The sequence below is a fragment of the Salvelinus alpinus genome, chromosome 12 (genome assembly GCF_045679555.1).
Source record: "Salvelinus alpinus chromosome 12, SLU_Salpinus.1, whole genome shotgun sequence".
NCBI lineage: Eukaryota > Metazoa > Chordata > Actinopteri > Salmoniformes > Salmonidae > Salvelinus > Salvelinus alpinus.
This window is the reverse complement of record NC_092097.1, coordinates 28,082,266-28,096,237: the sequence shown is the minus strand read 5'-3', so window position 1 is coordinate 28,096,237 and position 13,972 is coordinate 28,082,266. Positions and strand designations below refer to the sequence as shown.

Genomic DNA, 13,972 nt, shown 5'->3' with positions numbered 1-13,972 from the left:
ATATGTTTAAGACAAAAAATGAACTTTCTTCTGTCGATACTTGTTTTTTTATGGTCACAATTCCAACCCTCCTACTTTATCCGGGCTTGGGACCGGCAAAAGTGACCCAAAAGAGACACTCTGGCGGAGTTACTTAGTTTTTTATTGTATATTACATTTTTTTGTTTAGTTTTCTTAATTTGGTTTGGTTTTATGGTCCACTTAGGAGCCTACAACAAGTCACAGTAAAACATGAACATTTTTAACCATAACATTTTTTACATTTTTTTGTATACAATCTACATTAACAATTTAAATGGACCAAAAAGAGTAAATAGAAAAAACTGTCAATGGCAATGTGAGAAAATTATGGAAACTAGTCTGGCCCTAATTCAGGTTTAAAAAAAAATCCCCAGCCCCCCTCCACACACACACACACACAGGCTGTGCTGGCTCACAGAGAGTTGGTCATTGTCATTTTGGTCAAGGCTCTCTACGGCAGGTTCAGCAACTGAGGGAGTTGACTTAAATGAGTAAGCAGCTGATGTGCCAAAAAAGCTGCAAAACATTATCAGGCAGCTGGTGCTCATAGCAAGCCTCACCAGACAGCTTCAGTCCATATCAAATGTACAGGATGGAGTTAAGGGTCTGCAAGGACATCCAATTTCTAAGTTTGCTTTTTACCACACTCATCTGTCTGAATACTCTCTCGACTTCAGCATTCGAGTGTGGCAAGGACAACACAGACACAGCAGCCATGGCAAGTTCTTGAAACGGGTTGATATCAGCTGCATCCCTGAACTTCCCAATCTCACTCCAGAAGCCCAGTGTTTTTTGTCTCATTCCATTTACTAAGATGGATGGCATGCCATTGCTGGACAATCTTGTCTATCTCTGCAGGGGAGTAGCCAAGGAGGTTGGCTATTTTTCTATTTCTCCAGGGCTCTTATTGTGCTTTAGAGTTTCCTCCACATTGAAAACTGACATGTACTGCAATGCTTCTTATTGGCCCTTTGAGTACATCAACATTTGCCAGTGGATTCAGCATTGTCTGCTTGGTGTCACTAAAGTACCTTATCACAACCCCCAGGTACTTAGAAACACTTACATCCGTAGACTCATCGTGGAGGCTGAAACGCTGGTCACCCACATCTGCGACCAACTTTTTCAGAAAGTATGGTGCTAGAACACCATTAATCATTTCTGTGCACTTTGTCCTGTGCATTTTGAAGTGGGTAGCAGCAGTGGAGTCTGAGAAAGCAGCTCTACATGCTTCTCCAATGTGATCACATGCCAGCATGGAACAGTGTTCAACGAAAGCTAATGCCATGGTGGCCTCAGCCTTTTTTGCAGAGTCCATTTTTTTAACCATCAATGGCAGCTTGTTTTGGGTGGAACTGTTATAAGGCTTTGCTTTTTGAGTATGTTTTTGAGTTGTCATGTGTTTTTTTTACATCACTAAGTTTGGCGTAGAAATCAGCCTTACAATAAATACAGGCAGTATGCCTGTGTATCATCTCCAATAAATGGCTTCAACCAGCCTTTGAATTCAGGGTTTGATTCCCACTCCTTTCTGTATTTTTGAGTGTACAGTTTAGACTGAGACATGATGAGCTAGCCAGCTAGATGTTTAGCTTATGTCACAGAGAGGCACACACACAGTGGACAAGGTGAGTAAGTGACTGAGGCTGTGTGAGTCAAATGCAGTGATTTATTTTTGTGCAGTGATTTATTTTAGACAAAGAACATTTTACATTTACATCCCGCCCTGAATGTAAGCCAGGGCGGGATCAGCCAGCGGCGGCTGATTGCGATTCATTTGCAGTCTGGATGCGGAGGGGTGAACATCTCCTGCTCTGACTGCAGCTGGGAGGGACTGCTGCGCGAGGACTGGGCCCGGCTGTGAGTGCTTTGTGACGGGGGTTGGGCCCATGGCAGCACCCGCTGCTTGTTGAGAAGAATAAGAACGATATGTGCTTTCACGTCAGAGTCTCCAATAACACCAGAAAAAGTCGCTAGATTTGTCGCTAGTCGATTTAAAAAATATATATATATTGCTAGAGGGGTATGAATACTCGCTAAATATAGTGACAAAATCATTAAGTTGGCAACACTGGACTCGCCTCTGTCCTTTCTTCTGTGGGGTTTATTGGTGGTTTCCATCCAACTTTATGGTGCATTACCGCCACCTACTGTACTGGAGCGCCTCCGCCTCCAGACTGTGTACGGGAGTCCTATTTTAAAAATGGACCAATAGAATTATATATAGTGGGGTTCCTGCCAATGCAGGAACGCTGCAATTGCACCCTTCTCTTTTAAAGAGCTGCATTTTAGCCAATGATTCATAAATACACTAGATGACTAATATGGGGTGCTGTGTTGAAACCAACGTGCCTCCATCTTGTAAAAAATATTTTGGAAGCTATAGAAATGCATTTATTAGTGTCTAAATTCGTTTTTGCCACGTGTTATATTACAGACACCTTAATGAATATTTTAAAATTATATTGTGAGATAAACAAAAAATAAAATTCTTAAGCTATAATTTTTATGAAATTTCTAACGTTACTATCCCCAATACAACAACAAAAATGCTTTAATATATGTACTTTTGTACTTGAAACATTTCATTTAAATACTGTAGAATTCCATTCATTCCTATGGAGGGCTGCTTATATTTTCTTAAAATCTGTGCCACTCCATTTAGTATGAATTGTTACTTTATGTTAGGTTACATTACATTGGTCTATGTAAATCCAGGACACTGAAATTAGTATGATGTGTTATGTTTGGTCTGACATTAGATTAATTGAGGCAAAAACGAAAGAAGCGTGGTTGGATGTATAATGCGAAAATATAGCATCCCAAAGGTTGCGTGCTCGAATCTCATCACAGACAACTATAGCATTTTAGCTAATTAGCAACGTTGCAATTACTTACTACTTTTTAACTACATTGCAACAACTTAACATGGTAGTTAACCATTTAATCTAACTCCTAGCCCTAACCTTAATGCCTAACCTAACGTATCATGCTAAAGCAGTCAAACGTATTATATCATACTAAAGCAATCAAACAAAATATGTCATACTAAATGATCAAGACGTAGGATACTATACGTCTTGCAATTCATATGATATTGTACGACCGCTACAACATTGGTTGGTCAATGTAATGTAACATATCACACTAAATGGAGGTGCTAGATTTTTTGGGTAAAATATAATACGTTTTGCTCTGAGACCAGGTTGCACTGGGGAGTGCCAATATGGCGGACCGATGGCTTCAAAGCCTCAATGGTCAACCATAGAATTAACAATCTAGGGTTTATATACACGTAATTGAGTCCAGCTGGCACACAGGTCAGTACAGACGGTGGTGACTTATGTGAGGTATGGAAAGTAAACAAGCAAATAGGCTATAGCGCGAATCAGATACAGCACAACGGGCAGCAACCATGGGAACCCCCATGATCTGAGGTTTCAACTCGCGATGAAAGTAGCCTGGTCCTAGGCAGGTTGAAAGGACATATCCGAACTGCTGGGGCTTTTATCATACTCACAACTGCCCTCAACCGACACAAAGAATGTAACTGCACTGTTACCCATCAGCAAGGGACTTCTGGGTTGCTGGCGGAATGTTTAAGGCGGGCACTTCGGCGACCCAGGTGTTTTAGGACAACGTCCGCGGTTCGGCTGCCCTGTTATCGCCATAGCCTAATATAACAACACACCAGCCTTAACCGGCGTCTAGCCTGCTTTACCTTCGATAGTCAATCGTAGGCGCTTGCTTCACTGAAGTTAGTTGGGTAGTTTTCCAAAAGGTCGGATTTACAATGAAAGCCAAGACTGGGGTCATCCTAGTCATGCTCGCTGCTTTCGTTTATGTTGCAGCACAGGATACTGAAGCCGAGCAAAATGTTGTGGAAGAGTTATTGGTGGAAACCTTGGTGAGTTCTGTCTATTTTCTCCAAAGCAGCGATAGGAAAGTGGCGACTCTTGCACGAGCCGAATACAATGCATTGCAACATTCAGACCAAATTGAAACAATGTAGGCCTATCAGCTTGTTATTGTTAACATTGTTAATGTATCGCTTATTTATGTAATAAAACGATGTATTTTATTTATTTGGAATGCAAATTACTTGATTTCCCCCCTTCATAAGGTGAAACCCGAAACTTGCTCTATAATGTCAGAAATGGGAGACACGCTACAAATCCACTATACGGTAAGAAAAACATGTAAATTAATAGCCTAACTAACATTTTCAAAGGTAGGCTAGGCACCGCCCTGTTTGACATCAGACCTAGCCTACATGCTTAAGAGACAAATGTCGATTTTTATTAAATCTGGTCAAAAGTGTTCTCTGCAATTGAAGTGGTGCTGATTCATTGCACCTCGATACATTTGACTCGATATGATGTTGCCTATGTGGCACGGTGTAAAGCAGCAAGTTCGTTTTTCACTAAAGACTGGGAAATTCGTGTGCCAATCATATTGTCAAATAAAAGCAACTTTCAGTTTTGCATTACATTTAGTTTGTAATCATATCTGTGATGGCAAGTAAATTGCGTGTTTTACCCCATGTGCAATGGACACGTTTTTCGCGTGCCAAACATTCTACTCGGTAGTGTGATGGGGGAGCTACAACACGTCAGCACTCCTGCTCATTACCAGATTTAACATGTGGTTTTGATAAGTAAAATGCCTAACCAGGCGTTGTAAGATCTGTCATGCCTCAGCAATGTCTGAGCAGGAGAACATGACCAAACCAGAAAGGATGAGGCATAACTGGGCCTAAAATCTGTCTTCAGCAGTAGGTTGCGTTTTCTAATCTTAACCACACCGCTAACCTTAAATTAAAAGCACATTTTGTTTTCATTTTTACGATAAAGCCATTTGACTGTGGCTGTTAACTAGTGAAAACCGTTGTGCGGTTGTTCACAGGCGTGTCTGCCATCTCATTGGCTAGAATGGTCCCACGTGACTTCATTGACACGACGATGTCATTGATTCAACCAGTGTGCCCAGTGCAGCCACTCCTGTAAAGAACATTAAACAGTCTGTCAAGTGTTTCACATTTTAATGTGACTTGAACGGGATATGCATCTTAACCTTCCATTTAGATTAGAATCAAGCTGATGCAGAATCAAGCTGATCAAGCTCGTGCAAAATCTCTTAACATGCACCTACCATATTGTTCCAATGCTCTGAACAGGGTAAACTGCTGGCAGATGGCAAGGTGATTGACTCATCACTGTCCCGGGACCCCCTTGTTGTTGTGCTGGGAAAGAGGACCGTTATCCCTGGTAAAATCACAACCATTCAAAAAGACAGTTTTAGACAATATATTGATCACACAAAACAGGAACACTAGCTTAAGTTAACAGTATTATAAACTGGGTGGTTCTAGCCCTGAGTGCTGATTGCCTGACAGCTGTGGTATATCAGACCATATACCACGGGTATGACAACATTTATTTTTACTGTTCTAATTACGTTGGTAACCAGTTCATAACAATAATGCACCTGGGGGGTTTGTGGCATGTGGGCTGTATCCAGCCCTTAGTGGTATATTGGCCATATACCACACCCCCTCGTGCCTTATTGTTTAAATATACCTTCAAATATAGCTCACACTTGCAGTGTTTGTTATTGCATCATTCACTGTGATACTGTATCTCCAACAGGTCTGGAACAGAGCTTGGTAGGCGTTTGTGAAGGGTAAGTAAACGGTCACGGTCTGCCAATACAACATTTTGAAGTGGACTACATTCATTTAGAACCACTTCCACTAGGAATTCAATATGACTTGGCTAAGCAAGGACAATTAGTTTCAAATATAGATATTACCACTATGGGAAGCAGTCAAAGATCCTGTCTCAAATTACTTTGGTAAAATGTCACAAATAGTGGATAACATAAATCTATGAGAATAACCTTGTTCTGTCTTATGGTCCTCTAGACAAAAAATCAAGACCACTATTCCACCACACCTTGCCTATGGAAAGCGAGGATACCCTCCCACCATCCCAGGTACTTAAACACATCTGCATATACACACAATAAATATGGCAATAAATATCTCACCTTGATAACTGTCTAGCTAGTCCAGCACCTTTTCAAAGGTCTGGCTGAGCACAGCAACACACAACTCAGTAGTTGATCCTCTCTCACTCTTCTTCCCTCTGTCCTGTTAGCTGATGCTGCTCTAGAGTTTGAAGTGGAGGTGATGTCACTGATCCAGGCAACCCCATGGCAGAAGATGGTGAATGATGTCTTCCCCCTAGTATGTCTGGGCCTTGTTCCCACTCTGCTGGGCATGGTGGGCCTCTACCTCTATAACAAGGCCAATGCCCAGCGGCCAGGCAAGAAGAAGGCCAAGAAGAGCAAGAATAAATAAACTCACAGAACTATTTAAATAATAAAATGTAAAAACAAGGGAACGTTGTTATTATCAGATGGAATAGTCCTCTTTTATTTGATGGATATTGTAAGACACCTGGTAGAAAGAAGTTACACACAAATAGAATAAGGAATTGAGTTCTGTCAGAAGGAGTGCATTCTGGCAGTTTGAAGTTATTTACTCCTAGTCAGTGTACAACTTAAACCCCTTTTGAAGTTAATCTAGGAGTGATGGTGTGTGATCTGAGCCTGTTATTGTGTCTACAGCGTGCGCTGCACAACATGTGCTGCCTCAATGACAGTGTGGCGCTTGCGTTGGGCGTCAGCAGTGGGTTGAACGGCGAGGGTGGGCTGTGACACCATCAGCAGGGGGTTGCGATGGCGGAGGATCTCGTCGCTAACAGAGATGCCATCCAGGTACTGGCGCAGTAAGATCCGCAGTTGCTGATTCTCCTGGGTCAGAGCTCCTCTCTCCCGTTCCAAACACAGCCGCTCCAGCAGAACCTTGTTATAACGCTGCCAGAACCGCTCCAGAACCAGGTAGTCCAGCATGGCCTGAGCACACCGGGTTACAAATGAGAAGTAAAGTGGGAGTCAAAGATCAGATCAGTGTGTGTATAATACAGTACTACCAATACCTGTGCCAGCTCCTCAGATGGAGGCTCCATAGCATTAGCTCTCTCCTGGCTCTCTTCCTCAGCAGTGAGAGATGAGATGTAGAAGGGCAGGACTTTCTCATGTTCTGTCTCCAGTTTACGACACATCTCAGCCAGACGCAGCAGCCTCTCCCCCTGATCCACAACATCACAGGACAGGGTGTGAGAATTCATAGGAAGTGAATGTCAGTCAGTACACATGCATAAGTGTGCTGTCTATGTATGCATGTCAAAGCGTGTGTATGTTTGGCTGCTAATCATACGTACTGTATGTGTCCACATGCATTAACGTTAGCACCTTAGTGATGATGCCCTGTAGGTTCTTGGCAGCGGCGTTGCTGTGCACGGTGAGGTTGGTGAGCTGGTTCCTCTCGGCTGCGCGGGCACGGCTCAGCTGGGCCTTGAGCTGGCGAGCCTGCAGGGTCACCTCCTCCCTGGCCGCCCTCAGGCCCCGTGCTGCCCCCTCACTCTCCTTCTGGCTGGAGTTCAGCCTAGAGCGCAGAGCAGAGATGGAGTCCTGGAGGGGAGACACACAAATACAGTGGGAAATGAGCACTCATGCTGACATACACAGAGGGCATGCATGAATACTGTATTCAAATAAAGTTAATAATACAATCACATAACAAATGAGCAATATAAGCATTCTATTTTCATATGGTAGACTGTTGCACAGAGTAGTCCTCTTGACCCTGTATTCTACATAGGAGGAATTCAGACCCGAGTTACGTGCCTGTAAATGGAGCTTAATTCCCTTTTTATGCATTTTTCTCTATGCGTATTTTGACCTTGATCTTAAGTATGGGGAAACGCATGTGACCGCCAGATATTAGTTTGGGGAGGTGATCACAGAAATGGAGGTGTGCCAGAGGTGTATATACAGATTCGTCTATTCTGACCTTGACTTAATTCCACCACCTTTACTCACGAGGAAACCATGAATAAGGTCAAGTAACCCGTCGGTTCCAAGTGGAAAAACATCTACTTAGTAATAACGCCATTCTCCACGCACTGTAATTTATAAATTGATAAAGAGCTAGGTAAATGAGTAATCCGTTTGGATAAGGGGATTGTAAATATAAATAACAATTGTTTTAGATTTATTTTAATTTATGATCGCTGGAGACATTTGAAATCAGTAATATGGCTGCAAACTGAAAAGCTTATCAACATGACAGGTATTTATGCCCCTTTCCCACAGTGAAGTACGAAATGTTGTGCCGCTATGCATAATTTAAATCGTATGGCCTTATAACGTTTAAGGATACATTTTGGAGATGCAAAGCCGAGCAGAATGACAGTCATGCCAAATTGTACCTTTGTGGGCTCTAGAATGTTTTAATCATATTCCCCAACTTTTCCTGTTTCCTACAATTTTCTATTGGTAGCGACCATAAGTAATAACCACACATTTATTTAACTGCCAATTTAGGGTTAATTCCCTTCATATCATTCCATTGTTTGATTTTGAAGACCTTTATTTGTTTCCTCTGTAAACGCTGTCCTGTCCATGTGGTTGTTGCGGAGGGTCGCTAGCAGAAGTAAATCATTTTTATTTACAAATTGTCCAATATTTTGGGGCATGTAGCCTATTTGAATCATTATGGAACGCAGACAAAATGTGGCAGTTTAAACCTGGAGCCTGGCGCACGGTTCACGACAACTGGACTGTTGTCATCACAGTTCCATCATCAGTGAGGATTAAGGTAGATTTATATTACACTTTTCTCCCCTTCCAATATTTCATGGATTGAACAACTGAATATGGCAACTTTCAGGATGAACCAAACCTATGTATTTTTGATTAATCAATATACGTTGTGCATAAAGGCACTCCAAACCATTTTTTAAAATGTATTAATTAGGTAGATTCATAAATACTTTCCTAAACCTAAATAATCAACAGATTTTTAAATCTACTAAATGGAAACTAATATGATTAACATATTTTGCTGGCTTTCTTCAATGATCTCTAATACTCAGAACCCGTTCTCTTGATATATTCTAGTGAGTCTTGAGAAAATTATAATTAAAAGGTACACTATATTTAACGGGATGGTTTTTGATAAATGTACTGAAAACCCTATTAAATGAAAACTCCATGAGAAAATCTGTTGGCCAACAAGTGGGAGGGTTTTCAGCAGTTTAATTAAATGTATTCAGTGCGGATATTGGAGGCACACCTAAAGAGTTTGTTGCACACCTGCATACTGTAAGTCTGAATACCAAATACTGAGAAGTGTTTCAATCAAAACATGTTAAAAAGGCATAGATTTCCTAAGTCTGAATCAGCCCCCATTGGAAAAGTAGTCTCTGTAGCCCTACACTGACCTGCATCTTCTGCAGCCTCCTCATCTGCGTGTCGATCTCCTGGGCACTGCGCTGGTCGCGGGTCCTCAACGACTCAAAGGCGATGTGACGGTCCTCTGTAGCCTCATTGTAGTTGCGTAGGGCCTGTTGGAACTGACGCCACAGGCCCTCCACCGTCCCCTCTAACTGGATCCTCAACGCATGTTTCTCCTCTATGTTCTAATGGGAGAGGGAAAGGAGATCCCAGATCACAGACAGGTAATGTAAGCCAACACACAATAGCCAGCAGCATACCACCCTGCATACCACTGCTGGCTTGCTTCTGAAGCTAAGCAGGGTTGGTCCTGGTCAGTCCCTGGATGGGAGACCAGATGCTGCTGGAAGTGGTGTTTCCTCTGGTCTAAAAAGTATCCCAATGCCCCAGAGCAGTGATTGGGGACACTGCCCTGTGTAGGGTGCCGTCTTTTGGATGGGACGTTAAACGGGTGTCCTGACTCTCTGAGGTCATTAAAGATCCCATGGCACTTATTGTAAGAATAGGGGTGTTAACCCTGGTGTCCTGGCTAAATTCCCAATCTGGCCCTCAAACCATCACGGTCACCTAATAATCCCCAGTTTACAATTGGCTCTTTCATCCCCCTCCTCTCACCTGTTGCTGTAAATGAGAATGTGTTCTCAGTCAACTTGCCTGGTAAAATAACCGATAAAAAAAAATCCCCTAACAGCTGGTTCATTAAGGTTAAAGGGATATTTTGGCAATGAGGCCCTTTATCTACTTCCCCAAATGATGAACTCGTGGATACCATTTTTATGTCTGTGTCCAGTATGAAGGAAGTTAGAGGTAGTTTTGCAAGCCAATGCTAACTTGCATTAGCCCAATGGCTGGAAGTCTATGGGTATCTGCTAGCATGCTAAAGAGGAGAAATGATCCTAGACCAATTGTGAGGATCTGCAAATGGAGAGAGGGGAAATGAAAGAGGCCCACCAGAGGGAAAAACAACTCTGATGCTGGTTGTCTGAGCCAGAACCCTACCCTGTTCTTGATGTCGTCCCTGGTGCTCTGGTAGTCCTGGCGAGCCTCCCCGTCTACCTCCATGTAGAACTGCTCCATGGCAAAGGTCACATCCTCCAGGTAAGCACACTCCTGCTGGTGCTGGGACAGGATCTGCTCCCTGGGAAACACACACACATTTAAGTAATTTAGCAGACACTCTTATCCAGAGTGATTTATAGTTAGTGCATTCATCTTAAGACAGCTAGGTGAGACAACCACATATCTTAGTCGTAGTAAGTACAATTTTCCACAATAAAGAAGCTATCAACAAAGTCAGTACTAGTAGGAAAAAGTCAAGTGCGAGTGTTAGTTCACGAAAGGCAAAGTTTTAATTTTTTTTGGGGGGGGTGCTGTGGAATTATTTAAGATACACACTCTCTCACACACACTATCACACACACACACACACACACACACACACACACACACACACACACACACACACAACAGGAGGCTGCTGAGGGGAGGGCTGCTCATAACAATGGCTGGAATGGTGTGTAATGGCTGGAATGGAAAGAATGGAATGGTATCAAACACATGGAAATGATGTGTTCCACACCATTCCATTTACTCCGTTACATCCATTACTATGAGCCCGTCCTCCCCAATTAAGGTGCCGCCGGTCACCTGTGACACACACACAGCTGTCAATTCACATACAACACAGAGCATCACTATCTAGTAAATATCAAACTTGCATCAAGGTTAGAAAAGCTTTTCAATTAAATAGTTTAGTGCAGCATAATTCAGTTATATTAATTGTTGTGCAGAACTGTGTATAGTGTCTCTGTCTGTCTATTAGAGAACTGGACGGATAGGTCTATCTGTCATGGTGTGTGTGAGAAGGTTTTACACACACCTCTCAGAATTGAATTCGTAGCTCAGTCCCTCCAGGCCGCTGTTCCACTGCTGCTCCAGGGATGCCAGCCTACCCTTCTGCAGGGCCAGCAGACAGTCCACACACTCCAGGTGAGAGCGCAGGGCCTGGGCTGACTGCTGCTCTGCCTCACTCAGGTCACACACCAAACACTACAGCAGAGAGAAAGAGATATAGACTGTCACACCACAGGCGGCCGGTGATACCTAAATTTGGGAAGACGTAATGGCTGGAACAGAATTCATGGAATGGTTTCGAAGACATCAAGCACATGGTTTCCATGTGTTTGATACCACTCCATTCCAGCCATTATTATGAGCCGTCCTCCCCTCAGCAGCCTTCTGAGTCTCTCACACACACCAAGAAGAAGTCTCTCACAGATGCTTGTGGAAATAAATAAATACCTAACCTTGATGACACTGTCCTTCCGGTCCAGCACCCTCTCAAAGGTCTGGCTGAGCACAGCAATGTCACTGCGCAGTTCAGCTGCCCGTGTCTGGCGGAGAACTGCTCGCCACTGCTGCGTCAACTTGTGCAGGTTCACTGCACTGTTGCGCTCCTCCTTCTGCAGCTTATCCTGGTTGCATTACGGGCAGAGATGATGGGGACAGTACTTAGAGGTCATGCAAGGACATTTTGAGAATAGAATAGGCTTAACAAGTTTCATCAGGCTGTGTGACTTTTCATTGGGTTACATTCTTGAACGTACCTTGAGAAATTGAGTTAGCATGTCTTCCTTCCTTTTGGCCATCTCGTCCTCTGCCTGGGCCCTCTGCTGCATGTACAAGAGTCTCTCTTCCTCCGTCATCCCTGCCTGCTTCCCTGCTCCCCCCTTTTTTGCACCCTTCTTTGGCATGGTTCCTCTCTCAAGCTCTTCCTGGGGTGCTGTTTTGGTGTCACTCGGCCCACTTCGCTCTCTTCATTCAGAATGGGAAGCCAAGACTTAAGAGGTAAGACAGACATACTTAAAAAAAAAAAAAGAGCAACCCACACAAAACAGCCTAAACATTTAATTAACATCAAGTTGGTTGTCATTGTCCAATAACCAAGCAAACGCATAGTAAAAAACTCATGACCAATGCCTAGCCGCCTAGCTAATTAACCATTCATTCTATGACGCAATTTCGCACTGCCATATGGTCTTGTCCAGAGCCTGCCATGTCCATGCAGTTTACAAACAACCCGTAATTGTATTTGCGACAACAAACATGATGCGATGTCTTACCTGTGTGAATTCTAGAGATATGATAGCGGGATCTCCACAAAATGAGTTTGTGTTTGGTCTCCTAGCAACATTCTAGGAGTTAAACCCACCCAGGGGGCGCGCCAGACTGCACATACCGCGCCGCCAATGTGCCAAAAATAAAGTGCTAGGAAAAATGCTATGCATCGACAAAGCAATCATTATCAATGAATGAACAATATCATAAAATGAATTAATTTAGTAACTTGTGATAATGTGCAAAGTAGGTTTATCAATACCCAGTTGCAGAAACGATGCATTATGCAAATAAAGCAAGCGTAATGCGAATTAACATAATGGCAAATGTGCCCTTTCTTGGGAGACATTTCTCGCTGTCCAGGACAGACAGGAAAACGTAGACGCATGCTTTTATTCACTAGCAAATTGAAATAATTTACAATTAGCATTGAAAGAAAACTATTGGAATGCCGAAGCGAAGCGCCAGTCAATTTGTAACATCAACAGAGAAACTTCGATTGTACAAACAAATGTTTGTAAATTGCGGATTAATGGAAATTACGTCTATTACTAGCAAAAATGGCATATATCCTTCCGCAGAAAAGTAGTATTGTTATTTTGTTGAACTAAAATAAGTAAACGTTTGATTTATTTGATAATAGCATAATTATGCAAACTATATATTAAAAACAAATACATATGAGTGCTTTCTGTGTCGTTCACAACATTCAGGGTTGCTAGAGAGATATAATTCGGTCGGCACCCATCCCTCAGGTCCTCCTGTTCAAAATGGTGAGTGCTTTGCTGAATTGTCCATGATTTTGAAAACGAATAAACTTTCTAAAACTCTCATTGTTGTGAAATGTACGGTCGGCACCCATGCTTCCGGTCCAGTTCGTTTATATTCTGATGCAGAAAAAAATGGAATTCGCCTTATTCTGGAACGTCACAGCGAGTTCGTTGCAATTGTGTTTCTATTTCCGGCAACATTCGCGTGACGCTAGCGCATGCAAAAGTGGTACTTTCCGTTGAGAGCTTGAAAGTTTTACACTGACAGAATCGCACAAAATCTTAATCGATCACCCTGACAATCATTATATGTTCATTACGAGGCTGTCACAATTGGATGAAGGAGGCAGTTTTTACAACAGCAATGTTTTGAACACCAACCGCTACATCGATCTGTGGAGTCCCATACGACCTGCATCCACCTCCTAAAAACACAGTCTTTGCGGCTCTGGCTCAAAGCGTTTAATCTAAAGAAACCACCAAAACGTCCCTTTGTATGCTCCTACCACTTCTTTGACAATAAGCCTACAGTGGAGCATCCACAGAAAAATGGCTTGGCTACGATACTCCACTCGTGAAGACGCGTCGGGTGTTGGTCAGGCAGTCATCAGTGACAGGTAAGCCAAACCCTTGAGCAGTTTGCATGCTCTCATTTTGTGTCTCCCTCTTGCTCTTGTAGCTAAGCAGTCTCATAATAGCAC

At 42.8% G+C, this 13,972-nt stretch overlaps 2 protein-coding genes across 3 annotated transcripts; one reads left to right on the top strand and one right to left on the bottom strand.

Annotated features, from left to right (window-relative positions):
• The first annotated feature begins 3,229 nt into the window (after window positions 1-3,229).
• LOC139536594 (peptidyl-prolyl cis-trans isomerase FKBP11-like) lies at window positions 3,230-6,441 on the top strand. The gene is made up of 6 exons (XM_071337247.1): window positions 3,230-3,928; window positions 4,145-4,207; window positions 5,198-5,288; window positions 5,670-5,703; window positions 5,945-6,015; window positions 6,180-6,441. Exons 1-6 carry the CDS (start codon window positions 3,815-3,817, stop codon window positions 6,380-6,382), a joined length of 576 nt encoding a protein of 191 aa, XP_071193348.1. The 5' UTR covers window positions 3,230-3,814; the 3' UTR covers window positions 6,383-6,441.
• Window positions 6,427-13,902, bottom strand: ccdc65 (coiled-coil domain containing 65). 2 transcript variants are annotated; one of them, XM_071337245.1, is made up of 9 exons: window positions 12,507-13,902; window positions 11,991-12,223; window positions 11,691-11,858; window positions 11,264-11,433; window positions 10,384-10,522; window positions 9,372-9,569; window positions 7,339-7,557; window positions 7,023-7,175; window positions 6,427-6,939 (listed from the first exon to the last, which is right to left on the bottom strand). In XM_071337245.1, the coding sequence occupies exons 2-9, from the start codon at window positions 12,135-12,137 to the stop codon at window positions 6,646-6,648; spliced, it is 1,488 nt and encodes a 495-aa protein (XP_071193346.1). In that variant the 5' UTR covers window positions 12,138-12,223; window positions 12,507-13,902; the 3' UTR covers window positions 6,427-6,645. The 2 variants fall into 2 exon arrangements, with proteins under 2 accessions (XP_071193346.1, XP_071193347.1); XM_071337246.1 differs by having other exon boundaries at window positions 11,991-12,198.
• Window positions 13,903-13,972: the final 70 nt, after the last annotated feature.